The following is a 26404-nucleotide window of genomic DNA, read 5'->3' as shown; positions in this document are numbered from 1 at the left end:
AGCCCTCCACTGTAAAACCCCGGAGCTAAAACCCTACTCTTTTTTAAACCTGAAATTGGAAGCCTTAAGAACTCCATTGGAAGCTCTCTTTTAAGTCTCTCTTTTGATCCTTCTTTTCGATTGCTCGCTGTGTAAAGTAAAACCCGTCTCACTCATGTATCGAATAGCTTCAAAATTAGCTTCATCTATTAGGTAATGCTTCTAATAGATCACATTTGCTTCCTTCATGTCAATTCCTGCCAGTTAACTTTTTTTTTGGTTTATATCTGATATAAATTGTCGTTATTTTGTTTTACAGTTCCTTGACTTCGAGAAAATTGGTAAGAAATCATAATGTATTACTTGATTTCTCTTTCATTTTGATTTCTGTTTGTACGGTGAGGGATGTGGGAAATAGAAGAAATGAAATGAAAAAGTCCAAAAATTTCTAGGAACCAACAGCTGCATTAGGTTTATGTAAATAATGCTTTTATATTCTTTTGCAACAATGAAAATTTCGAGGTGGATCACGAAATAGTTGGAAAGGTTTTCTATGGTAAAATTATATGTTCGTTAGGATTGGTTTTGATGAATATGAATGAATCTTAAACTTTATTTTCTTTGGTTGGTTAATTATTTGAATTTGACAGGTTTGTAGTAGGATAATTTGCAATAGGAATTATGTAGCGAAGGATATCAGTTTCGGGGTTGGGGCACGGGCGGCTATGATGTTGGGTGTGTCTGAAGTTGCAGATGCCGTGAAAGTCACAATGGGACCAAAGGTAACATATATAAAGGACTAAGAGCTCAGATTTATGCATGCTATTATGCTTTGTCACAGTATTCATTCTGATCTATTGATTTAGGGTCGCAATGTAATTATTGAGAGTAGTCGGGGCTATCCTAAAGTCACGAAGGATGGTGTTACTGTTGCCAAGAGCATTAAATTCAAGGATAAGGCTAAAAATGTTGGTGCTGATCTTGTAAAGCAGGTTGCAAATGCCACCAATAAAGTTGCTGGAGATGGTAATTTCTTATTATTTTCAACCTTATTTTATTTAGGCGTTGTAACTGAACATTGATTAATCAGTATACCAATGATTTATGGTCAAGGCATTCTGGTTAGAAAGTAAAAAAGAATAACAAAAATCTTAAGAAAGCTCAACCAAGCCTTCATTCCAAGCTAATCCGGATGGGTGAGCCTTTGGATAAGAACTTGCTGTTAGAAAACCTTCCTGGAAAGTGTGGCATAAGTGCTTTGGGTTCTTGGAAATTGTTGTTTTTTGGTCTTTGACTTCATTTAGAATTCAGAGTCCTAGATATGCAGTGCATATCTGTATGCAATAAGCGAGTATTTTCTATAGCCCTCAGGTTCAAAGCATGGATCAGTTCAGTTGTATTTGTTGCATGATACATGAAGAAAGCTTTAGTTCTTGATTACAGATATGGCATTTTTAAAATAATTTCTCCCATCATATTTGATAGTCTTAATGCTGAAGACCTATTAACTATTATGCATCTCTTCACAGGTACAACTTGCGCAACTGTCCTAACTCAGGCAATTCTTTTGGAAGGCTGCAAGTCATTGGCTGCTGGCGTAAATGTGATGGACTTGAGAAAAGGAATTAATATGGCAGTTGATACTGTCATATCTGACTTGAAAAGCAGGGCAGTAATGATAAGCACACCAGAAGAAATTACACAGGTTTATTGATGTGGGCTCTCCGGCTCTTTACCTCTAATTCTCCTTAATTTACCTCGTGTTAACTTGTTTTTGGTATGTTTTGAATAGGTTGCCACTATTTCAGCAAACGGAGAACGTGAAATTGGAGAATTGATAGCAAGAGCAATGGAGAAAGTTGGGAAGGAAGGGGTCATTACTGTCACTGTAAGCCCAAATTTGATTTTTGTACATTTTTAATTATTGTTAGATTTTGAGTAATAATGATTATTTCTTAAACCATATGTAATTTGGTGTATCTTATTTTTACCTCAAATTTTAGGATGGGAATACTTTAGACAATGAGTTAGAAGTGGTGGAAGGAATGAAGCTAGGCAGAGGTTATATCTCTCCCTATTTTGTTACCGATCAAAAGACCCAGAAATGTGTAAGCTCAGATTTGCATCTTTTTACAATAATTTTTACTCAATATGGTAGGGTACTTGTTCGTTGAGCAAAAATGGGGTTTCCAATGTAAATCCTATGCACAAAATTCAATTTTCTTCTCTTATTTAAATGTTTTGAATTTGGAGGGGGCTCACAGTGAAATCTTGTCATTCTCTTATTTTTCCTTAATGTAATTTGAAGATCATATTAGTTCCATCTCAAAGTTTTAGTGTACAGTTCATGGCTTTGCGTACACAATAATTTGACCTGCCTTATGTCCTTAGTTTTTTCAGTTTTCTTTTCCTGTTTCTATTGAATGTAATAATTTCATAAGGATGTTGGATGGCTTTTGATGTAAAGAAGGTTCAATTTTATGTTGGCAGGAACTTGAGAATCCCTTGATTCTCATTCATGACAAGAAAATTTCAGATATTAACTCACTTGTGAGGATATTGGAGTTGGCTATAAATGTAATTCATCTGAGGACTCTTTTACATTTATGATTGTAAGTGAAGCATGTTGTGAGCTTGCTCATTCTCTTCTTCAATTTGAACAGAAAAACAGACCACTTCTTCTTGTGGCTGAGGATTTGGAGAGTGATGCGCTTCAGTTACTTATTCTCAACAAGCATCATGCTGGTTTGAAGGTGATTAGCTATCTGGCTTTGCTTTAAATTTACTTTTGCATGCATCAAAGAGTACGAGATGCTCTTAGTGTAGATGACACCTCTGGAACCTTTCTAATAGTGGAATCTTATGTACTTAGGTTTGTGCCATCAAAGCTCCTGGTTTTGGGGATAATAGACGGGCAAATTTAGATGACCTTGCCATTCTTACCGGCGGAGAGGTAATAATATTCTTGTTGCTCAGATTTCATTCTTTATAAATGGAATCATTATTAATCGTCAAAACTACAGGTTATCAGTGAAGAACGTGGCTTAACTCTTGACAAAGTCAAAGTTGAAATGCTTGGTACTGCAAAAAGGGTACGCATGAAACTGTGCACATGCTTGAATTTCTTCTTTATTGTGTAAGTGACTTGATTTATGACAGGTCACTGTCTCACTTGATGACACAATAATTCTACATGGGGGAGGGGATAAGAAGCTGATCGAAGAAAGATGTGAGCAGGTGTTTTGATCCCCTATTTGGTTGTTTCTTGATATTTTTCTCTAATAACCTCGACCCATTTTAAATGCCATATACATGTCCTCGTTGCCCTTTATAGATTAATTTTTGGGATTTGGGGGGGAGGGGTTGATACAAATGGATGAATTTTTTTGTTATCCATTTGTTCTCCTGTTATCTACTTTTAGGGTGTGCTTGGTTGAGTGGAAAATGAGAAGGATAAGAGGAGGGAGTGGAAAAGTGGAAAGAAACTAGATTTTAAGTGTGCTCGATAGGGAAGAAAAGTGAGAGGAAAGAAAATAGGAGAGATGATCATTTTCCATTCCCATGCAGAAAAACCAATACTTCCAAGTTGGAATGATAAGGGGATAGAAAATGAGAGAGGGATGTGTGTTAGTTCAAAATTATGCATTTTTCAAAAGTTTCATATTCTTTTCTTTAATTCTTTTTCAACTCTACCAAACAATGGATGGACAGAAAATTACTTTTTCTTTAAATTTTTCATCATTCCTACCAAGCACACCTATGGAAAGAAAAATTATATTTTCTATCTTTTAATTTTCTACCACTTTAAATTTCCATTTTTCCAATTTTCTTTCCACCCTACCAAGCAACGCCTTAATGTTGTTAACTTTGTAATAAAGGCTATTCTGATTTCTTTTTCCTCACGATTCTTGAAAACTTCTGCAGCTGAGGACAGCTATGGATAAGAGCAGTGCCATGTTTGACAGGGAGAAAGCACAAGAAAGATTATCAAAACTATCTGGGGGTGTGGCTGTTTTCAAGGTTTATGATCCCTTTATCTAAGTTCCAAATGCAATGTGCATCTTATGCTGCATAAGGTGAGTACTTATTGGTGTTTTTCTCTCAGGTTGGTGGAGCTAGTGAGGCAGAAGTTGGAGAAAGGAAAGATAGGGTCACAGATGCTTTGAATGCCACAAGAGCAGCTGTGGAAGAGGGTATTTTGCCAGGTAAATAATTTCCCCTTTTTTGGTTTCAAATGTCAATGTTTATTTAGGTCATAATATAATGGATTTTTTTGGGTCAGGCGGTGGTGTTGCTCTCTTATATAGTACGAAGGCTTTGCAGAACCTTCAAACCGAAAATGAAGATCAAAAAAGAGGCGTTCAGATAATTCAGGATGCTCTTAAGGTTTTGTTTGTGGCAACTCTCAGCACACCTCTTTTGATCTCATTATAACCTATAGTACCTCACAGTAATATGTGACTCTATTTTAGGCACCTACTTTAACTATAGCTTCTAATGCTGGTTATGATGGCTCTCTGGTTCTTGGGAAACTACTGGAACAAGATGATGATAATTTGGGTTTTGATGCTTCAAAAGGTTTGTTCCTTTCAATCTTATGAAAATGCTCATTTCAAGCCATATATTTCACTCCTTTAAAAACGATCTCTCTTGAATTCACCAAGTTATGCTGCATGCATTCTCTCTATCTGTCACGGACACACACTTGTGCCGTCATTGTTTTTCTCAAAATGCCCTGCCACAGTTCTTTGCTTTTACAAGGAGAGTCAGTCTGCATACCCTCTGCCCTGATCATTCTCGTTTGATGTGCAAAAACAGGTGCATATATTGATATGGTGAAAGCTGGAATCATAGACCCTCTCAAAGTCATTAGAACAGCCTTAGTCGATGCCGCCAGGTGAAGAATCTAGTCATAAGCATGTAATACGTGGTTGTTTTACGAGTTTAACTGAATAAATATGCTTTTCCTATTGCAGTGTCTCATTGCTATTAACGACAACCGAGGCATCTGTCCTCGAAAATCCAGATGAGAAGAAACCACCAAGTCGTATGCCAGACATTGATAACGACTACTAGGTGGACTATACCAGTTGGAGTACTTAACACTTTTTGTCATCCTGCTTAAAATAGCAGAGAACTTAAATTGAGAGCTGAGGTTCAACCCTGATGAACTCTTTTAAGAGGAATACTTGATGATGGTAACCAATTATAAAAGAAAAGATAAATAGGATCATGCGTATTGATGTCATTGCAAAATCAGTGATCTGGGATTTTTGTAGTACAAAGAAAATTAGTTGACTCGTTTAGTGCAACTGTTAATTTTTTTTCTTTGGAATCGTATCTATAGTATATTACTATATAAAATTTCATTCCATTAATTGGTCTGGCCATCCTCAAAATTATGCGGGTTTATTATTAGCTTTCCAGGAAATTTCCCCCTGGAATGCAAGGTCATCGGTATTGCTTTCTTTCCCTTGTTACTCGGAGTGAATGTTTACAGGGAGTTTTGAACGACCACCTTATTCTTTTTAAGCTAATTAACAAAGAAAAGAAATGTAGTTTTTCAGAAGGCAGTCCTGGAGCTGCAGATGAAAATTGAACTCTGAAAACTTGGTTTGGTAATTTCAAGGTTAGAGAACAAAATCTTACGGGACAGGTCAGGTCCCCTGCAAAAATGAGTCTTTGTTTTAACTATGGCATCCTTTGAAGCTGGAAAGACAAACAGCGATGGGCTAGGGAGTATTGCATTTCATCAAGGATATTTGTGAATCAAAAGGTGAACCCATAGCATATTCAACAATTGTCATAAATTACGCACACATGATCTAGTAAATAATCCAGTAAAGGAAGTTAAATGAGTAGACAAGGATTATCAATCTTTTTCTTTTAACTATAGACCTTAGAAACATGCAGCCCCCAGGGCCCAGCAATAATAAAACTCAAAGCTCCATGATATTAGATGGCACTAAACAATTATGAAACCCAAGATTGCATTTGAATATAAACTAAAGTTTGATATAAGAAAAAGCTAGGAAAAGAAACAACTTTCTACTTGCTGAACAAGATGAAACTGTTTTACTTCATTCTATGATTACAAGTTCTCAGGGTTTCCTTCCCATCTCTCAGAGTTAAACATGGGAGCTCTTGACCTGAATACAACAAAGCCAAAAAGATAGTCAGAAGCTGCAGTTCAAATTTGCTGAAGAAAAAAAATCATCAATCTTACATAATCAAAGAGCAAAACAAAATATTAATGGTTTCATGGGAACAAATATGCACTTTGAAACTGGTATCAACTAGATATAAAAACAGCAGAAAAAAGCAATTCTATCATACATTAAGTGCAAAAACATACAAATCTAATTCAATGGCTCTAGAATAGCAGTGAACAATTTTCTGGGAAACTAAAGAGTTCTCCAATGACAATAGTACAAGAATTTGAAGTCCTGTCTTTTTGATTCGTACCAAACTTGACATGTTCTGCAGATGAATAATATGATAACATCACAAAGTTTGAACCATAACAGGTGGAACCACCACAAATAGATTTTCCTAGAGGCAAAGTAAGTTTCATCAATGCAACGTAAACCTCCAAAAGAACAGATTCAGTCCAAGTAGCAAAGTTATCTAATAGGTAGGCTCTCTCAGAAAAATACTGCTCACCAAAGTACAGTTTTGCTGTTTGCTGCCCAAAAACTTGACAGACATTCAATTCGTTTTGCTTTTCTTATTCTCATGCAAGATAAATACTATCATTTACATAGTTGTTCCCTTGCATAATCTCGATATGCCCTTACTGAAACTCTATGACAAGGTGGCATTCTACCATTGAATTATATCCCTTCCCTGTGTCCCCATCAAGAAATATTACTAACTAGTCCACACTACTATTCTTGAACAACATGAAGCTAAGCTTTCTGCACTATTACAGATACAAAACCAATGAAACAAGTTGGATTCAATTTCAACTTCTCCTATAGGAAATAGGATTGACTACAAATTCGGGCCATATACACATGGTTTCATAAAACCATACTAGTCTCCCAATCTATACACTTTTTTACTTATTTGACACAAAGTACAAAAACGCAACGCAAAATTCCTTCTTTGAAACAAGATTCTCTATGAACAAGTATCATAAAATTGGACATTAAACTGACATGTTAAAGTAAACAACAGCAAACTGCAACTATTTATCGACAATATTTGTCACTCATATTCTTCTGTATGCATTTTTTACCTGTGCTTAGTAGCATGAGAAACGACTATGGCTCGGTCTTCAAAAGGTCTTCCACAGAGCTTCTATACTTGGCTATCAGATCCCTAGAATTGAAGAATATCAAATGCAGATATTCAATAAGTAGAAAACTTAAACTGTAGAAAACACAAGTTATGACCGACAATTTACCTCCTTTGGTTTAGCAATTGTTCACTTTCCTCCAGCTTTTTCTTTTGACCTTCAACAGTCTACATCCGGCATTGAAAAATTTGCAAGTTATACAAACAACTTCCAATAAAACAGAAAAAAGAAACACTGATACTAATATGTCAGCACATTTTTAGAATTTATCATCATTGAATATGTATATACATCTTCCAAAAATGATGGAAAAATATTAAAATTTCATATTTATTTTGCAGAAGCTTGCATCTTTTTTTTTTTTAGTACTTTCATGTTTGTTAAAATTCATGAACCACAGGAATGCAACTTTATCAACATCTCATAACACATAAACGGGAAATTACAACTTAAAATAACCAAAGCAAGAAGAGTAGATAATTTACCATGGATTTAGAATTAATTGATGCAGCAATCGAGTTCAAAAGCTGCTGGCACTTCTCAAAGTGATTGTTCAGTTCATTAACCTTACCAAAAACCCAGCAAAATAAAAGTTCAATAATCTTCAAAAGGAACCCTAAATCCAATCTTAAAATTGAAAAAAGAAAAAGAAAACACAACAAACCAAAGCATCAGAATGTTGATCCCGACTTCCATTATCAATAGCATCAGCCAAATTCTCCACCAACTGTAACCCCACACAAACAAACACATAAAAAAAAGAAGAAGGCAAAACATCAATTTTTTTATAGTGTAAGACAAACTTTGTTAAGATTGTGGTTTAAAGGATTACATGTAAGAGATGGAAGTGAGAAGCTAGTGACTGTTGTTGCTGATTCTGCTGCACTTGCTGCTGCTGCTGTTGTTGTTGTTGTTGCTGCTGCTGTAACAGACGCTGCTGCTGTTGTTGTTGGAATTGTTGTGGATGAAACTGTTGTTGTTGTGAGGGTGGAGGAGGGGAAAGGTATAGATGGTCTTGATTGGTGGGTGTAGATACGTTGCTCTGGGTTGGGATGCTGGGGATCATAGTCCAGCTTCCTCCTAAGTACGGATCCATCGTCTTCTTTCTCTCTCTCTCACTTCTTCTCCTTTCCAGCGGCGCACAGTTAGACAGTGAAGATGAGGGTCGTTGCTATCCTACGCCTTTTAAAATGTTTTCCAATAAATTTTTGCCACGTGTGGTAGGAAAAATGGGAAACGTGTCCAAAACATGAAACTTAAAAAAGAAAAAAAAAAGTAAGAACAGACCTCGTTAGTATTTTACACTCTCTCTCAACTATTGGCAAAAGGACTCAATCGATAAGATTTTCTCTTCGAGGTTCGGTTTCTCCTATCTCTTGTATTGCCTGTTATATGATCTGGGGTTGTTTCTCTTTTCTTTTTTAATTATTATTTCTATTGCTGTTTAACCTGAAGTTTGCTAATGAAGAGGAAACAGAAAGGGAAAAAAGGTAAACTTTTTTTAGCTGGGTTGGGATAGGGAAGGCATTACAATTGATTTGATTTTGAAAAAAAATGGGTTCTACATCAGAACTGCTTTTTGGGATTAAATTTTAAATTATTTTTCAGGATTGTTGGTCAAAGATAGAAGTAACAGCTTTTAGTTGTTTTAGAAATTTTCCAAGGAAAAGGAAGATGGATTTTACGTATCTGAAAATGAAGCTGAGATCGTAGAATTGATCTTACACTGCTTAAAAGGACAAGATTTAGCTTTTGTGTTTTTCATTTATTTGCTTCTTTTGTCGGATTGTTTTGAACCGTATCTTAGATATTGTTTTATGAGGCAATTTAGCATTGTGAAATGTGTGCTTCAGTTATGGGGATGGATGATTGTTCAATATTCTGTATGCTTGTATGCTGAAGAGGCTCTTATTTATTTTTTAAGGTTATCCGTAGATAAATAGGGTTTCTGTGTTTTATACTCAACAAAATACTAGTGTTTCCAACACTTAACAACAAGAATAACATGTTTGGTCTCTCATGGTATAAGAGACAGGGGCTTCCCAATGTTACGAATCGGTAAATATAGTCACAAAGGTCTTCTTGAGTTCAATCTTTCAACGAAGATGACATGATTGAGATCATCCAGAGTCAAGGGTGCTTTAGATGTGAGTCAAGCTCGAGTTGTACTAAAATGAATGCCAGTATCTATAAATTGTTCAGCTCAACAATCTAGTCGAATGTTTCAGTCTTATGGGTATTTGGTCTCAATAAGACTTGCTATTCAAGTTTAAAATCTGTAGTCCCATGTACCAGTCCATGGATTTTTAACACATGTTGAATTTTAGCTTCAGTTGATGTTTGGAGAGGGAATTTGAATCTGTGGTTGAAGTTTACTGGTTAAGAAAAGAGTGAAAGAATAAATAAATGACAATCACTGTGATTCAACTCTGTTCTGAATTCAGGCAACTGAACCAAAATTTCTTTGATGGGTATGAGCTACAGTTGTATTGCAGTTTAAGGAACATGGTTCTTATATAGTTCTTTGAATGAGAATACAGATCTGAATTTTTGTGATATTGGATTGCAGATACTTAAACAAAATGGCCGTGAAACCAACAGTAGCTTTGAGGGCTTTTCTTGTAGGAGGGGTAGCTGTTTTTGCAAAAGTAGCAGGTGCAATGAAGGCTGCTGGTGGTGCTAAACTGGGTGCAGCCGCGGCTGCTATGACTGTAGCGGCTTCTGCTGCAATGACAGGATCAAAACAGGAGCAAAAAGATGGGTCTAAGCAACCTCCAAAATGATCTTCCTTTTCTTTCATTCTTTCTTTCAGCACCTTGTAGGCATTTGTAATGTAGGTGAAGTAGTCAGTTGCTCATGGGAGCTTGTCTAGAGAAGATGACTATGTTTGGAATTCTATTTTGGTCATCACGGAGTTTTTATTTTTAAATGACTTGAAATAAGAAAAACCTACACTTTTGATTTGAATTAAACTTAAAGAAGATGGTATATTGCCATTCAAATTCAGATGTGAATGTCTTTTGTTATACAATATTAGATCCAATGGCATAAAATACAGCTTTTGTTTCAAGTGATAGTAATGTTATTTTCTTCTACACACTTCTTTTTGGCTCATCTGCATACACTCAAAGGCACATTTCTCTGTGGAAATTGGGAACACTCTCAAAAAGTACGCAGCCCTAGTGGATTGGATGTTAACAGTGACGCACTAGCTTTGCCATCTTCATTTTGATGCACACTTGCTTGTCCTGGACCACAAGTGAAATCTGGCTGATCAACCGAATCTACCATGAGCTCAGGGTTCGATGATTCTAACTCGAATATCACCTACAAAGTGACGAACCAAACCGGTCAAGGAAGAAATTTTCATTGAGATGGGATAAATACAATCATTTAATAGATTGCACAGGCATTTCATACCAAAACATTTTCCCCCTGCCGAAGGATTGGAGCAGGGATATAAAGGTTGCATTGAGGTCCTGAAGTCTGCAAAGAAAATCAGTTAATTTATTTTCAGAGGTGTATGATTTATTCACAGAGAGAAGGCACTTACCGGCCAATATCTTCCAATGTTGAATTCATTAACAAAAGCAATTCCTTTTCCCCAGCCTCTAAGTGAAATGTATGTATCAGTAACTTCATTCTTCGTATCAATAGAGAAATGGCCAGTGTAGAATGATGGTCCTTCAACACCAACTGCGTGAGGCAAAGCAAGTTCTTAAAAGATAATTATATCGCATCATAGTTTATGTCCATTGGATTTACTTGGTAGTGAGGTATATAAAAGAAGTGTAAGATGAACGAAAAACTGCACAGTAGGAAGTAGTGTACGACCATTTGATACAGCATGCTTCTTGTGTTCTTGAGACATACCTGACTTGTGTTCTAGTTTTTTGCCGGCTGATACTTTATGGAATTTGGATGTAACCTGAATGACGGGATTAAATTTTGGCACCTCATTCAGGTTATGAAAAGGAATTGAGATCATTTTCCATCTTTTCAGTACACTCCCGTCCACATAAACAGAAGACAAAATACCCTACAAAATTGGAGTCAAGAAGGATGATTATCTGTTAGACTAGAAAAACTCGACAGCAGACTATAGGTACTGATGTTGCATGGTAAAGTGGTGGTTATAGAACAGTTTTCATTGATGAACAAGCTTATTGAAATGTAGTTTCTCTGACTAAGGAGCATTAAGGAACCAGATAACCATTTTAAATATTTCTCCGTGCTAATAAGCAATGGATTGATGATATCACCAAAAATGGCAATTAGATCAATATACCTTTCAAATTTACTAGCACAATTGCACAATTTTAATGAAAGGGAATGGTTTAGGATTTGAGTGATGCCAATAAAAATAAAATATGACCATTGGCCTTGCATCATTTCAGAAATAAAAGAACAATTTTCAGCTTTACAGGCAGTTTACCTTCCTATCAAAGATGTATGGCCCATAATTTACACGACCCATGTTTTCAACCTGCAAATGTGTCGTAGAAACAAAGATGTGAAATAGATGAATGATATCTAGTTTCAACTTAAAGATTAATCATATAATTTTTATTTCTGAATAAAAACAAAAGGTGAAACAAAAAGTAAAGCATGAAACTGAGAAGGCATTGCTGCTCGGCCTTAGAGAAGCTTAGTTCATAGGGCGCATTTGTTAAGTGTGTAACTTGATAAACTACAGTACTAGCAAGCTTAACGATACCGCAAGCCAGAATACTTTCACTAAGCTATCATTTAACAGTCACAAATAACTAATTGGCAAATTGCATAAAACTTTAAGGGTGATATGCTGAAAGCATGAGGGCAGTCGGTTACCAAAATAAATAAGCTGGTGCTAGAAACACATTTAACATTAGGAAGGTTAATTGCTTGATTTGACCATCTTTCAATTGTACCAACATATGATACTTGCCCACCATTAACTTCAGGAGAGCACGATATGAACACTTGAGCTCTGTCATGCACCTGCAAACATCATATTTTAGAGAAGATTTAAATTTTTAAGAATTATTTGTCAACAGATATCAAATGAATTATTTTTCAACAGAGATCAAAATTCTTTGAATTAATTGTCAATAATGAAGTATGAGGGAAATATAAATTAGTTATCTTAACTACAAAATGAGGAAGACGGCATACCTTTGGTATAACTAGCTTACTTCCACCAGTTTTGGCTGCATATTCAGATACATATAATACAAATCCAAACATCTGCATGATAGGAAAGACAACAAGAGAAAATATTCAGCAATCTTAGATTTTTTAAATTGCTAAACATAGAAGCTAATGAGCAGCAAAGCCTCTAAATTTTGCACACCTGGTTTAAATACTCCATTGCAGTTGGAGACTCAGCCTCAACAATGTGAAGAGGATCAATCTCATCAAGTAAATCAAATAAAAATGCTGTTCTTTTTAACTGGATGGATCCATATCCAGTCTTTTTATTATTGGGAGGAAGTGAAGGTAGAGATACTGAACTAAATTTCCCCACCACTCTCCTAATGGCTGAAATTGGAACAGATTAGTGAATGGAGTATGCATATAGACACCATTTACAAGAGAATATAGTTTGATGCTGTTTATCCCAACTATTAATTTGTACACTAGTATCTTCGGTAAAATTATCACCATGCAAAAGACCAAATCAGTGTCACAATAAGATTGCCGACTTCAAAGTTCACAAAAAGCAATAAATAAACAGCTTATCACAAAATAAATAAATAAAATAAAGTGATGACAAGGCTTGTAGCATGCCTTTTCAATAAATTGAGAGATGAAATACACTGAAGCATTCTCCTCGGTGCAAATTTACTCATATTCTCTGCGATAAACAGTAGCCATTCAAATGATACTGTTCCCGTCTTTTTCCAATTTCCAAAGGTTGTAGCAATCAGGTTATAATGTCCATCAACATGCAGAAAGTATGGATTACTTAAAACTGTAATTATATCGCAAGCCACAATATTCATATACAGAGGTAGAATTCCCATGAATATAAGCAGCAGCTATAGAGAAAGCTGTTTCCTTTTTAACACCAAGTGAAGGACCATGCCCATCTCAGTAAATTGAAGTCAAACAGGTAATCAGCTTCAGCCATTGGTCAAATCCATCAACTTAAATCCTTCTATCTCCTATCTACCTATCTACCATATCACTGTAACTAATGTCTATTTTTGGATAAATGCATCCACTTATTCATTTAAGACAATATGTATTATTCTTGGTAAGCAAAGTTGTCTGTAAGTTCTTCAAACTATGCAAAATTTCAACATACTATCCTTCTAATCCAGGTATATTCAGCCAGCCAAAGTAGGATTATACCTTTGAATTTTGCATTGTCTATATCACCAGACTCTGTAATTGGTGCGTCCTGGGGTAAAGCAGAACCAATTTGAAGCTTGAATAATATAAATTAAAAAAACTAACTACAAGGAAAAATCCTCCTCACGTAATCATAGGATGTTAGATCAGGCTTGTAATCTGACTCATCCGCACCAGTATTTGCTCCATTATAAAATCCAAAGTTCGTTCCACCATGTGCCATCTGGAACTCAAAGGCCTAAATTATAGCATGACCATGCAGATCATAACTAGACAGCAACAGAAGTAGGATTGAAAAACATACATAAAGCACAACAGAACCATTTTGTAACATAATTTTTTCCAAGGCAGCCGCAGTAAAATCTGCATCTGTCCTTGCCATCTTCTCACTCCAGTGTGTAAGCCAACCTGTGTAAAATTCCCTGAAACAAAAGCACTATTATGATCATAGAGGTGTCAAATGGATAAGTCAATTTGTCTTTGGATCATGGCATTAGAGGTCAAAAGAAATTTGGATCATCATGGATTCAAGTCATCTGGGTTTAAGATCATTCCAAATTTAGGTCATTTGGGGCATGACACTCAAGTTATTTCGATTCATGTCATTTGATTCTGGTCATTTAAGGTTGAAGTCTTCAAGTTTTAAAATCCAACAATTGGATCGTGAATTAATGGTTAGAAGAAATCATATTTTATTAATTGTACTAAAGTTTTCGTAGTTGCTTATAGTATTATTTTTTACATTATAACAAAATCATTTATGGTACTTAATAATTGTTAAAAAATTATTTATGGTCCAACTATAATTCGCATAAATGAATTTAGTTATATGATGAAAAATAAATTCATCTTTCGTACTTTTTTAATCATAAAGATAATTCTCAAAGCTCAATTATAAAAATACACTCACGAAGAAAGCGGTGGTGATTTCCCAGGGGAATTGAACTGCTTTTGTAACTTGAATATGGGCCAAGGGTTATCACCAGTAGTGAAGTCAACAGCTACAAATCAGAAACGATTACTATTAACTTAGGAAATTCTGTGTGCCTGCATATACATGTATGTCTATCTTTATTTCAATGAAAAGCTCCATTTAAAGTATGCAGTCCTCTGGCCTCAGTACAGCACCTAAACTCAGAAATCTACCATCAAATTTAATGGTCAATTGAATTCATCTTCTAGGAAAGTTCGAGCATAAAAGCAGATAAAATTGTTGGTGATACACTATACAAAAGCATAGATGAATACGAGGAAATAAAACAATAGTTTTATTTTCTTTGTTGGGGGGAGGGGGGTGGAATTAATATTACCAATGGCTGATAACTTACCCAGAAAGCGTTGATGAATAGGAAGATTATTATGTGTTTCTAATGTCATGAGATGATCTGTTATTTTCCTAACTTATCAAATAAGGACATGTTGATCTTGAGCAGTACCTGCAAAGACACCATCTCCCTGAATGGTCCCTTTTTCAAGAGTTTCTCGAGAGCCTCCATCAGTAGTGTACCTGAAACCATCATAACTCATCCAAATAAGTAAAAGATAATCAAATAAGAATACAATACTGTACTTTAAGTCATTTGATCAAAGCATGTCGCTTCAATACTTACTAATTCTTAATAATTTCAAGAAGTAAAATTGAAGGGAGGATATAAACTCTTACTACCATGCTCTATGCATAGAAACAGAATCGGTCAATATATATGCAGGCTCAAGTTGAGTCCTTTTACATCTAGTACGCAATAAACATTCTTTTAATATAGTTATCAGCTCTCAGAGAGAGTTCAAAGAGAATTCCAAGAGGAACAGTATCAAAGTCCAATGCAGATCTGTCTTTCAAGTCCTTGGTACTATAGATGACAAACATTTTAAATCAGAATGGTTTGACAAGCTCCATTAACAGTATATAATGTCAACGTGGTTACATAGCAGTGTCAAAAAAAATGAATGTTCACAATGTAAAAAACATGGTACCAACTATAAAACCAAAAAATTTCTTACCTAAATTTCAGAAGCTATTACTTCAACCTTCAATGATTATATGTTCAATAACATACTTCAGTAAAAGATACCAGTATAGGCTGTATAGCCCAATCAGCAATTTGGAATGCATGGTAAATATGAGCAAATTGGTATGTTCTTCTGCACATTCAGTTGGCCTTATTGTAAGATTGTATTTGCAGTAAATTTTAGTTTTCCTACCTATACACCTGATTTATTTGGCTTCCATTGGGCAAAATCTTAGAAATGCAGTACAACTTGATAGAAGTTCATGTTTTCTCAACTAAAATCAACTCAAGGAGGTTTGAATATTTCCTGAAGAATTAGATTTTACATTATAAACTGAAGATTATCTAGGGTGTAACCAATAAAAGGGAATTAAGGAAAATATCCTCTTACAAAATAATGTCTTCTCCAAGATGCCCTCTAGCTAACTTCACCAAGTGACTAAGATAAGCTTTATCATTTCCATATGACCCAAATTCATTTTCAATCTGAAACCAAAGTATAAAATCACATTATAGTTGAAGATTACTAGCATAAAATGTTGAAACTTTCAGAAAATGACATTCAACAGTATAAATAAACATATTTTATTGGAAGGAATGAAATATGTATTTAAAGAGAATATCGCTTTCTTTTTCCCTGTGTCATATAAAGAATTGAAGGCCAAGAAACATGTGAAAAAAGCAATTTTTTCAGGCACACGATATAATCTTTCAAATGGTGAGCTACAAACTCACATAACAGGAGGGCTCATAACCCTGAGTTAGCTATCTAGACTCGTACCAGGCTCATTGATTTCTTTGTTTAATTATTTTTCACTCTTAGCCAAAAAGGAAAAAAAAAACCTTCAAATAAAATGTAGTTAAATATTGGCTAGTCTTTTGTCTCTTCTTCTATATTTTATTCTAGCATCTTCAGTGTTCCTAGTTATCTCAGGTTTTTCTTTTTTCATCAAAAGAGGCTCTTCTCCACAAGTGCCATAGTTGGTAAACTTTGAAATCACATCAACCACCCAATTGGCCTTAACTCTAGACAGTTAAATTCAGCAACATGAAGCAGCTGGAACAATTATCAGATGGAGAAATTTGTTTTGATAAATAGGCACATCTTTCCTATCATTGCATAAAATCCTAGGAGATAAAACCAAGTGGCACATTAATTTTATCAAAGGAACCCTAGCAGCTAATAAAAATATTCCATGCCCGTACCTGAACCATTATGATAGGGCCTCCATTGCCATAAAGAAGAGGAGCTACTTTTGGAAGAACGACTCCCCACCATCCTTCAACCTGTAATATCATATTCAAAACATAATCCAGCAAATACAAAATGCCAATTAGTGCATCAACCAAGAACATGTTAAGCAAACAGAAACTATACAATACAACTCCAACATAGAATTTGTGCCAAGCGTGAAAACTAGAACATTCCGTCCAACACCCATCTTATATACTTAAAAGTAAGGACTATATGAGATCATACCTTTTGAAGGTAGGCAGGATCTGATGACCTTAATCTGACATCTGGATGTATGGAAAGTAACCAAGCTGGGAAACCTCCAAGATCCCACTCTGCAAGAGACATATGTCCAAAAAAGGAAATCATGTCACTATCAACCCTGAGTTATCTATTCATTGCCACAAGAACAACTAAGACATCTATTGTCACAAGAATATATGCGATGAGATACAGTCCAAGATCCAACAATTATGTTAGTAAGCATTAAGCACAATGTACAATCTTCTTCTCCCCCCCGCCCCCCCTCCCCCTCTCTTTCTTATGCCCCTTTAGTAACACATGCAACAAGAGGGAAACTGTCTCAGATAAGAATACAAGAAAACAAATGCTTATTGTTATAAGATTAAAACTTTGAGAGCACATCAATCCCTCATTTCTAGGAATATAAGAAGCAACCTACTAGGAAATAGTCTGGACCCATTTGTAACCTATAAAGTACATGACTAAAAATTATACACACATGACAGAAAGGCGAACCTGCACAAATATAAGGCCCAGCTCGAAGCATAACAAGGAGACCTAGTTTCTGGCAAAGTTTGAGAAATGATACCAAATCTGCAATGCCTTCAAAAACAAGTTTGCCAGCCTCTGGTTCATGCAAATTCCAAGGAATATATGTTTGGATGGTATTCAACCCCAATGCTTTTGCCCTCAAAAGCCTATCTTCCCAGTACTGCATCCATAAGATAGTAGGATAGTTATGGATAAAAGGAACAACCAACTCCCCACTTCTAACAATATCAGAACTTACTATTTTTTTTATACCCTCTTAATGCTGAAAACCTTAAGAACCTTTCCACAATCTTCTCAATTCCGCTTATCCCGTTAAAATAACAATAGCAAGAACGAATAGTTCTGGAAGATGCTAAGTGCTAACTGCTAACAGAAAGAATAAATACCTCAGGAAGAACCCGGAAATAGTGCAAGTCACCACCAATTATCTGAAAAGGCTTCCCATCTTTCCAAAACTTATCCTCCGCAATTTCAAATTTTCTAACACCAATCTGACTTGCGATCAAACACAAAAAAAAAAGAATATCATTCAACATTTAAATCCAAATAAGAAGAAAAAAAAAAACAGCTACCATGAAAATTTTAAATTTTTTGCTTCCTTAATTTTCATATTGTTCTCATGATTAAGAAAATAAATAAACAACAACGTCAGTAACTAAAATTTCATAACTTCATATCATCATTAATTCTTCCTTTGGAAAGGCAACAGAACTCAACTATTTATACATCTAATTCCCTTCAATTCGAAACAGAAAAGGAGCACACATATAAAAAAATAAATATAAATTTGAAAGCTACTTTGAAGTATAGCTAAAGCATTTGTTGTCAGAAGATACTTTACCTTTTGGCGGCGATGCAGACGCTGATGACGAGGAAGATGAAAGTGAAGATCGTGAGAGTGAGAGTAAGAGGGAAGAGAAGGGAGAGAAGCGAAGACGGGAAGGAAAGAAAGGAAAGCTAAAAGGGAAAGCAAAAGGAAGAAGATCAACATAGTTTTGCTGCTTCGCTTCCTCGCCATTGCTGTAATTGATTTGGAGGTCGCAGCTAGGCTTTTACTTCGATTCATTTACTTTGCCATTTCAGCTATAGTGTCGCTTGCTTCCAAAGTATTGTTCTTCGGGTTAGTGAAATCATTCATTTGACTGTAATATTTTCTTAATAAAATTAAATAAAATCAAATGTAATGCTCCAAAATGGGTTGTCGTGTTGAGTTCGGAATGAAGGAAAAGAACCGGCTCACCTAACGGTTTTCAGAATTTCTTATTTGCTACATTTGCCTTATCTATTTATTTTTAAACTACTCAAAAAGTACGTCAGCCAAAATGATTAAATTAGTATTTAGCACATGCAATGTAGTAAAAAAATTCCAAGTATTTCGATGAAAAAATACTGGCTTATCAAAAAAAAAAATTTTGAATGAATTACAAAACTAGGGTAAAGTCTTAATTATGCCCCTATTAAGTCACAGAATATCTTAATCATCAGATTAATATATTAAATTCTATCAAAATAATTTTTTAAATCAAATTCAAATAATTAATTACGACAAAAAAATTCAAATAATAAATTGAAAACACACAAATATCAAACTAAACATTGCAGTCAAATTTTAAAAAAAATTAATTATTAAATTCAAATAAAATCTTAAACTTTAAACTCTAAAATTTTAAATCTGGTTTAAATTTTTTATAATTAATAGTAAAATAAATAGAGCAAGAATTTTATTTATTCAATATGGGATCCATGTTTTTCTTAGAAGTTGGAGGCAATAGGACCGGAGGTCCGAAAGTACACTCTTTTCCGGGCTGATAGTTTGGCTACGTGATGCTGCGCGAGGATTAGCGTTGCCGTTGAATGTTGTTGGAGGTTCCAGTTAAACTAAAGGGGAAAGAAGTGAGTAGTAAAACATTGGGCCTTATATATGAAATTGAGCTCTTGGATCTGGACTTGGCTTTCAAGCCTGGTTTTAATACCATATCCTATTTTTGTAGTTTTTCTTTAGCAAGCACATAAGAGAAAATCCTCCTACATGATTTACTTTACAAAATTATTCTTTCACAAAGAATTTTGTGTTAAGAGAGGAAATAAAAATAAATTTTTTTGAAGGATCAAAAGCATAAATTTTATATAAAAAACCTTGAATTAAATTATAATTTTTTTGGAAGGACTAATATAACAATTTAACCATTTGAGTTGTTAAACTTAAAATAAAATGGTTTCATGGATTTTGAATTATATACATAGACATGAAATTATCCCTCTCAATGAAATTTGTTAGCACTACAAAACAGGATAACACGTATCCTTTAAGGTATACATAAAAAAAATGAGTTATAAATAAACATCTAACCTTTTCTTCTTGATGGCATATAGTTAAACTGAAATCAACTCTACCATGTTTTTTATTTTCACGATGCGGCCAATGAAGCTTTCATATTTGTTTCATCTTATACTCTTTGAAATTTTAGATTTATGTTTTATAATGAATTTAATATTTTAAAGTTACATAATTATATCCCATTTTGTATATAATTATATATGCGAGTAATGCGCGGATGTGATGTAAAAAATTTGCCTTTGGGAAGGAGAAATTCTCTTTTTATTTTTGGTATAATTAAAACATTTTTTTTATATCTATTTCACAATTTATAAAAATTAATTTTTTCGTCGTATCTAAATTTTGAAGTCTTTAATATTTATCAGTGAAAAAGTAAAAAGGGGAAATCAACATAGAGATCAAAACCATGAAAGGCTGTAAAAATCCAAGGCGTAGATGGCAGAGAAAAAAGAAAAAGCGAGGAATGACGAAGAAATGAAAATGGTGGGGATGGAAGGCAAGTCAATGATAAAAGGCATGTGATTCATAATAATTAATTAACTAGGGAGCATTTTTACAATGACGAGTTAAGTTGGTGCTTTTACCTCTCATCATATGCTTCAATGCCCACGCCATGAATATACTCTACAACAACACACAAAGCCCCCCCAATCATTGGTTTTTTTCTACCTACACAATCACAGCTTTGATAATTACCATCTTTTCTGCTATGCATATCTAACATGTATAATGGTAACCACCATCTAATCGAGGTGATATTTAAAAAAAAAATTATTAACCAATGTCCTTGGATACTTTTACATTATTCATAGTAATAATATTATATTAACTGCACTTTATTTTGCTAAGCTACGTTAAATGCAATAATTACAATTTCATTGATCATTTTCAGTAAATATATTATATATGTATTGTTATGCTCACCTACTTCACCACTCTTTTTATCATGTGAGTATTGTTTGATTTCATTGTAATTTATTTAAGTTGATTTATGCGTAGATATGATTATCCATAGTCATTGAAAATACGTGTCTAAGAATTACCATGACTCATCAAACCTATCATTTAAAGAACAACAGGTAATATAATAACTATATAAAAGACACATGTACAAGCAGGCAGAAGCCCATGTAGAGGGCCCATGTAGAGGGCGCATGCAATACTCTCTATTGTCTACAACTTCACCAACTCTTATCATCTTTTTTTTTTTAAATTTAACGTCCCTCCATACAATCACTATGTAAATTATTGTGAATACATTATCTCTAACTCATTGTAGCACATAAATATATTATATTAACATTAAAAGAGTTCTGTTAAGGCATTTGTTAACAAAATGTTTAAATTTTGTAATTTCATGACTTGAATAAAAAACATATTAAATATAAAATAATTAAATAAGTACTTCTCAACTTGGGCTTATTATCCCCCTCTCTTTCTCTTTTCATATTTGTATTAAGATATCCATCACTAGTAATAATAATTAGTCTCTTCTTCGTAGGTGCTCCAAAGAGATAAACAATTTATTATAAAATGTGTTATATTTTCATGGGTAGGAATCCAACTCCCAATCTTATGTTGAGTAACCACCACATTTTAACTCATAGTTGAGACATTACATATGGGAAATAGGGGATTGTGCTTTATCCCACCATGCAATGCTCATGCCATGCCCATACTATAATACCATGCCTGCTATAATATATAATAAGAATATTATTATTGAGCTGAGCGAAAATTCTGGGTGCAAATGACAAAACATGCCAATCTTTTAAACTAAAGTTTCTTAAAAGAGAAACCATATATATATATATAAAAGCTAGCAAAAAGAAGGGGATCAAGAATGAATCTGTGGTTATTTGAAGGATGAACATGCATGCCTTACAACATAGCACATGAAATCAAAGGAAAAGTGGGGAATATAGATTTGGGGTTGATTTGTTTTCTTTTCTTTTTAAAAAAGAAAATATATTTTTATATATTCTTAACTTTTTGTTCCTTTTTGGCTAAACCAAAATGAAATGACAGGTGCCATTGCCACTATTAAAGTTAGCTCATACATCTGTTTAAATTGACCTAACATAGCAATATTTCTTTGGGATAAGCATCTTTTCTCTATTTTTTTTCTTTTAATTATTATTATTATTTGTAAAGGTTTACATCACTTTTCTTATGATAGGTTAATAATACCTTACTTTGACAACATTCTCACTTGATCACTCAACACTACTCTCTATTACAAAAGCTCTTCAAGGACAAAAAGCAAAGGGCAAAAAGAAAATTTATTGGAAGAATAAATGATGCACAACCATGATTTTCCTTTATTTAGCATTCCTATCCAACTTTTGAGTAATTATTATGGAACCTTTTTGGGTCTTATTGCGATACTCACTGTGGACACCTTTAGGGTTTGAATTTGAAATCAGAGATATATATATTTACTGAAATTAAAATAATTTATATAAATTACAATTTCTACTCATTGCCCTAATGAAAGTTACTAAGCACTGTTAACATTTATTAATGGAATAATATTATCATGACCGTGGTATAAAATATAAATCAAAGCCAAAGGAGGGCTTGTTTGAATATGCATTTATTATTTGCACTAATAGTGATTTCTAAACTAAAAGAAGCAGGCCAACTTTGAGGTACAAATATTTTTATTTTTATTTTATATAGAGCAAAGATTAAACTTTATTACGCGTGAGTTTGGTATTTGTATAAAAAAAATGTATTTTTCTTTGTTAATTCGATATTTTAGTTAGTTGTTTTTTATTAATATAATGTTGAGAGAAGGGAACACGTGTGATTTAAGTGCCTAATGACGAAAATTTAATTAATTATTTAATAATGTATGAATGTATTGTTTTATTATAATTGTATTTTTTTATATAAATTATATTTCAAAATATAAATACTTGTTCGTATGTTCCTTAGAAATCCATTAAAACCAATTAACTTTACTCAACTAAAAATATTAAAAAATTAATTTTACAAAATAAATTATATTATTGTGGTGTTTTTTATTTTTCTTTATTTTTATAGAAAAACAATAAAAACTTATACATTATGAAACTTGAACCTAAAACACTTCAACTTTACTATTTCAACCAAAATTTCATTTAATTCTAAAATAACTATACTTTTACATAAAAAAGAAAAAGAAAAGAAATCACCCACATCATAAATATGTAATAATCTAGTGTATATATAGTTTTTTTGTATGCATATACTTGTTTGGCATTATTATGTTTTATATGCACTAGAGGATAGTATTTTTATGACAAAACATGTTTCCATCTACTAGTATAAGTTTTTTTACTACTACATTAATATTTTAATTATAAATAATACATCAAAATATTTATACATAAAGTCAACCATGATTGTATTAATAAACAAAATATGTTGAAGACTTAAATCATAATAAATAAAATTTCAATATCTTTAAATTAAGGCTCATTGCTGAGTATGCAAGTTAAATTAAGTTGAAGCAGCCTAAGATTTTTAAGTGAAATAATTTCTTAGAAATAAAAAAAACTTGAATTGAATGTAGCACGAAATGATAAAACTCACAGGTTACTAAAATTGTATAAATTAAATAGAAAAAAGTATATATGAAAACGGGAAGTGTCCTTTTTTATTAATAATTTTTTTTTAATCTGAAGAGGCCAAAATCCAATAAACACAAAGGAAAGAGATCCTTTTTCTTGGGATTGAATCCCCATTTGCATCCACACCTGTGTCAGACAGCATCTCTTTTTTCTTCATTTTTTTTCGGAAAGAAAAAATAAAACACTAGCTAACTTGCCCATTTCTTCACATTAGCCAACTTAACTAATTTGTTTGTTGGGAATCCAATGCATCACTTAAAACTTTTACATATGCGTTTATATTTAAATTTCAAACTCTTTTTTTTTTAATATATCACTAGTAAAAATAGTCGGATTATATTTTGTCATCTTTATTAAAAATTAGATAAATTAGTTTATTCACGTTAGATCAAAGAATAAATTAATCATTTTGTTAAACATTCCATTCACATCTACTAGTGACAACTGGTTTCTACACGTCAGTATGAGGCCATGTGTAACTAATTGATTATTCCATCAACCCTGTTAATTTTCAACAATAAAATGTAGACGAAAATTCTTAACAGAAAAATATTAGTTTACTCTTTAATTCAACGTACGCGGATTAATTTAATTATATTTTGAATAAATGAGAATAAAATATAATCTGCCTCATAATACAAAATTTTCGTGATTTTTATCATATATCAACGTTCCTTGATATTCACATTATTAAAATAGAGCAAATTAAAGAGAAAGGATATTAAGTGAAATCCAAGGAGGATAACCATGAGTATGGACATATATAGTTAGTGGGAGCATCATCAGTTTACTTATAATGGAAAGTTTTGCCTTCACATCAACTAAAAAGTCAAAATAATTGAGCAAAACTACTTTGATGTTAAAAAAACAATGTATTATTTTTATATAAATATATATCATTTTATTGCTCAATCATGTATGTGTACAGTGTCAATTCAAAATACAAGTTGAGAAATAAAATATCAATTATTCTGGTTGAATATGTTTGGCTCGAGTTTAAAATTTCCCTTAAAATTTATCATATTAATTTGAGGTATTAACAACTTTATCCTCAAAATATTCTTTATAAAAAAATTTATCGATAATAGAAAATATAATTTTCATACCAATTGAAATGACTGGTGTAAATAATCAACTGGCAAGCAACAATTATAAGTATATTGAACTCGTTAGTGTAAATTAAATATTTTAATATAATTTTTTTTCCAACCGCAGTGTTAATTTTTAGTTGGTTACCGCATGTTTTTTCTCCCTCCTATTAATTTTCTCTTCTTCTTTTTTTTTCTCTCGTTTCCGTTTGTAAATTTATTTTATGAGTACTTTCGCTACATCCATAAGTTGTGATGAACATATGACGGTGTCTATCATCGCTAAACTTCCATCGACCACCAAAATTTCTCTTAGAAAGTAGGTTGGTCATAGATACTCGAATGGTGGCTTTTCTTCGGCTTCTTAATTTATTTCCATTTTGATAATATTTTAGAATAATAAATAATTTCACAAGTTGGTTTGGACTCATATTGTCTTTAAGTATTATATTGTGATGAGCTGGTTATCAACGTGCCATAATATTCTATTGATACTAAGACTGAAACTTTTGTCATGTTGATGGAGCTTGTCCTTCACCATCAACGACATATATTTGATTTTTTTTTCTTTCTCCTAAATTATATTGTCCCATTCATACAATAAATTAATAAATTTTCTCTTTAAAAAAAACCTAAACATAAAACTATTTCCACTTTATATGTGATTTAATCGACCTTTTATTTAAAAATGAGGGGAAATGGTTAATAGCTTTGTAGATCTTGCATTGTAAAAAAAACATTTTTCTTTTTTTGATTTATCAAGATATCTATCGGAACAAGTCTAATAACAAATCCTTCACATTCTGTAGGCCCATTAAGAGATAGATGTTGGCCACGAATATAATGACATAGTATGCTTTTATGCATTATTAATTAATTAGATGCTATTTAATTTTTTTTGAAAAAAATATAATTATTTTTATATAATCGTATACTATTCATACCTCACATAAATTAGTTTAAAATGAAAAAAATGAATATAATCATACTTTTTAAAAATATATATATGAATAAAATGAACAAGACTTGAAATTGAAATTTTATAAGAAAGCATTTAGATTCACTTCCCAAAATGATGTAAAATAGAAAAACCATGATTACGCGTTGAAAATCATAATAGCCCAATTCTGTTTTTTCTCATACTTAATCATGACAAATGTGATATAAACACAGTTTTCCGACATATAATAAATCATCTAATTATTACAAACTTATACTAAGATTTCTTGTGCATGAACCATAATCATAACTAAAAACTAATGATTGCATAACCTGATAGTATTATTTGGATTCGAAATAAAATTTTATAGAAAAACCTGAATATATAAAGATGATAAAACAACCATATGGCGAATTAATTAAGACTAAGCCAACCTCATCAATTTCAAAATTAATAATCATAACTTATAAACTGGATTTACATTGGGTGCTTAGTTACACGTAAGGCACTTAAGAATTAAAAAAATCACCTAATAAATATGATTAGATTATAAGACTAAACCCACTAATTGGTGTCATATTCATCATCATGTTCCTTTCCTCTGGAAGCTGCTATCATTTATCACCCAATATATTATTAACCTTAGGGTTTTGCTTTGCAGGTCAGCTTTTATATGAATATACATACAGATATGTGTGTGAATGAAGAATATACTACTATTAAAGTTAAACAAAAAGGTAAAAGTTTGTAACATGGGCTACACATATA

At 32.9% G+C, this 26404-nt stretch overlaps 4 protein-coding genes across 8 annotated transcripts; 2 read left to right on the top strand and 2 right to left on the bottom strand.

Moving 5' to 3' along the window:
* LOC107906100 (chaperonin CPN60-like 2, mitochondrial) lies at positions 1-5307 on the top strand. Its single transcript, XM_016832961.2, has 18 exons — positions 1-192; positions 299-320; positions 630-761; positions 846-1005; positions 1509-1684; positions 1772-1867; positions 1983-2087; positions 2470-2556; positions 2643-2732; positions 2852-2932; positions 3003-3071; positions 3139-3216; positions 3904-3999; positions 4085-4184; positions 4262-4365; positions 4452-4557; positions 4798-4876; positions 4956-5307. The coding sequence occupies exons 1-18, from the start codon at positions 155-157 to the stop codon at positions 5053-5055; spliced, it is 1719 nt and encodes a 572-aa protein (XP_016688450.1). The 5' UTR covers positions 1-154; the 3' UTR covers positions 5056-5307.
* A 541-nt stretch (positions 5308-5848) lies between these two features.
* Positions 5849-8447, bottom strand: LOC107906103 (mediator of RNA polymerase II transcription subunit 9). The gene is made up of 6 exons (XM_016832963.2): positions 8112-8447; positions 7944-8006; positions 7765-7845; positions 7388-7446; positions 7220-7302; positions 5849-6128 (listed from the first exon to the last, which is right to left on the bottom strand). Exons 1-5 carry the CDS (start codon positions 8373-8375, stop codon positions 7245-7247), a joined length of 525 nt encoding a protein of 174 aa, XP_016688452.1. The 5' UTR covers positions 8376-8447; the 3' UTR covers positions 5849-6128; positions 7220-7244.
* Positions 8448-8517: 70 nt separating this feature from the next.
* LOC107906104 (uncharacterized) lies at positions 8518-10285 on the top strand. 5 transcript variants are annotated; one of them, XM_041093755.1, is made up of 3 exons: positions 8518-8636; positions 9315-9750; positions 9849-10285. In XM_041093755.1, exons 2-3 carry the CDS (start codon positions 9686-9688, stop codon positions 10060-10062), a joined length of 279 nt encoding a protein of 92 aa, XP_040949689.1. In that variant the 5' UTR covers positions 8518-8636; positions 9315-9685; the 3' UTR covers positions 10063-10285. The 5 variants fall into 5 exon arrangements, with proteins under 5 accessions (XP_040949689.1, XP_040949692.1, XP_040949690.1 ...); XM_041093758.1 differs by having other exon boundaries at positions 8521-8636; positions 9315-9426; XM_041093756.1 differs by having other exon boundaries at positions 8568-8636; positions 9613-9750.
* On the bottom strand, positions 10201-18914 carry LOC107906099 (beta-galactosidase 17). Its single transcript, XM_016832960.2, has 19 exons — positions 18495-18914; positions 18040-18144; positions 17618-17813; positions 17105-17193; positions 16831-16911; positions 16016-16110; positions 15052-15122; positions 14526-14616; positions 13920-14037; positions 13743-13838; positions 13616-13664; positions 12612-12799; positions 12434-12505; positions 12110-12259; positions 11715-11765; positions 11153-11318; positions 10833-10975; positions 10700-10765; positions 10201-10606 (listed from the first exon to the last, which is right to left on the bottom strand). Exons 1-19 carry the CDS (start codon positions 18717-18719, stop codon positions 10442-10444), a joined length of 2217 nt encoding a protein of 738 aa, XP_016688449.2. The 5' UTR covers positions 18720-18914; the 3' UTR covers positions 10201-10441.
* Positions 18915-26404: the final 7490 nt, after the last annotated feature.

Source organism: Gossypium hirsutum, chromosome D05 (assembly GCF_007990345.1).
Source record: "Gossypium hirsutum isolate 1008001.06 chromosome D05, Gossypium_hirsutum_v2.1, whole genome shotgun sequence".
NCBI classification, from domain to species: domain Eukaryota; kingdom Viridiplantae; phylum Streptophyta; class Magnoliopsida; order Malvales; family Malvaceae; genus Gossypium; species Gossypium hirsutum.
This window is presented reverse-complemented; position numbering and strand designations above follow the sequence as displayed.

Excerpts from the sequence above, each read along its gene's own strand:
- LOC107906100 (XM_016832961.2), top strand. The coding sequence starts at position 155 with ATGTATCGAATAGCTTCAAAATTAGCTTCATCTATTAG. Across the intron at positions 762-845 it reads AAGTCACAATGGGACCAAAG|GGTCGCAATGTAATTATTGA; the intron begins GTAACATATATA and ends CTATTGATTTAG. Across the intron at positions 4,000-4,084 it reads GGGGTGTGGCTGTTTTCAAG|GTTGGTGGAGCTAGTGAGGC; the intron begins GTTTATGATCCC and ends TTTTTCTCTCAG.
- LOC107906103 (XM_016832963.2), bottom strand. The coding sequence starts at position 8,375 with ATGGATCCGTACTTAGGAGGAAGCTGGACTATGATCCCCAGCATCCCA. Across the intron at positions 7,846-7,943 it reads ATCAACATTCTGATGCTTTG|GTTAATGAACTGAACAATCA; the intron begins GTTTGTTGTGTT and ends GTTTTTGGTAAG. Across the intron at positions 7,447-7,764 it reads CAATTAATTCTAAATCCATG|ACTGTTGAAGGTCAAAAGAA; the intron begins GTAAATTATCTA and ends TGCCGGATGTAG.
- LOC107906104 (XM_041093755.1), top strand. The coding sequence starts at position 9,686 with ATGACAATCACTGTGATTCAACTCTGTTCTGAATTCAGGCAACTGAAC. Across the intron at positions 9,751-9,848 it reads AACCAAAATTTCTTTGATGG|ATACTTAAACAAAATGGCCG; the intron begins GTATGAGCTACA and ends ATTGGATTGCAG.
- LOC107906099 (XM_016832960.2), bottom strand. The coding sequence starts at position 18,719 with ATGAATCGAAGTAAAAGCCTAGCTGCGACCTCCAAATCAATTACAGCA. Across the intron at positions 11,319-11,714 it reads CATACATCTTTGATAGGAAG|GGTATTTTGTCTTCTGTTTA; the intron begins GTAAACTGCCTG and ends CCAATTTTGTAG. Across the intron at positions 10,607-10,699 it reads GGCAGGGGGAAAATGTTTTG|GTGATATTCGAGTTAGAATC; the intron begins GTATGAAATGCC and ends GTCACTTTGTAG.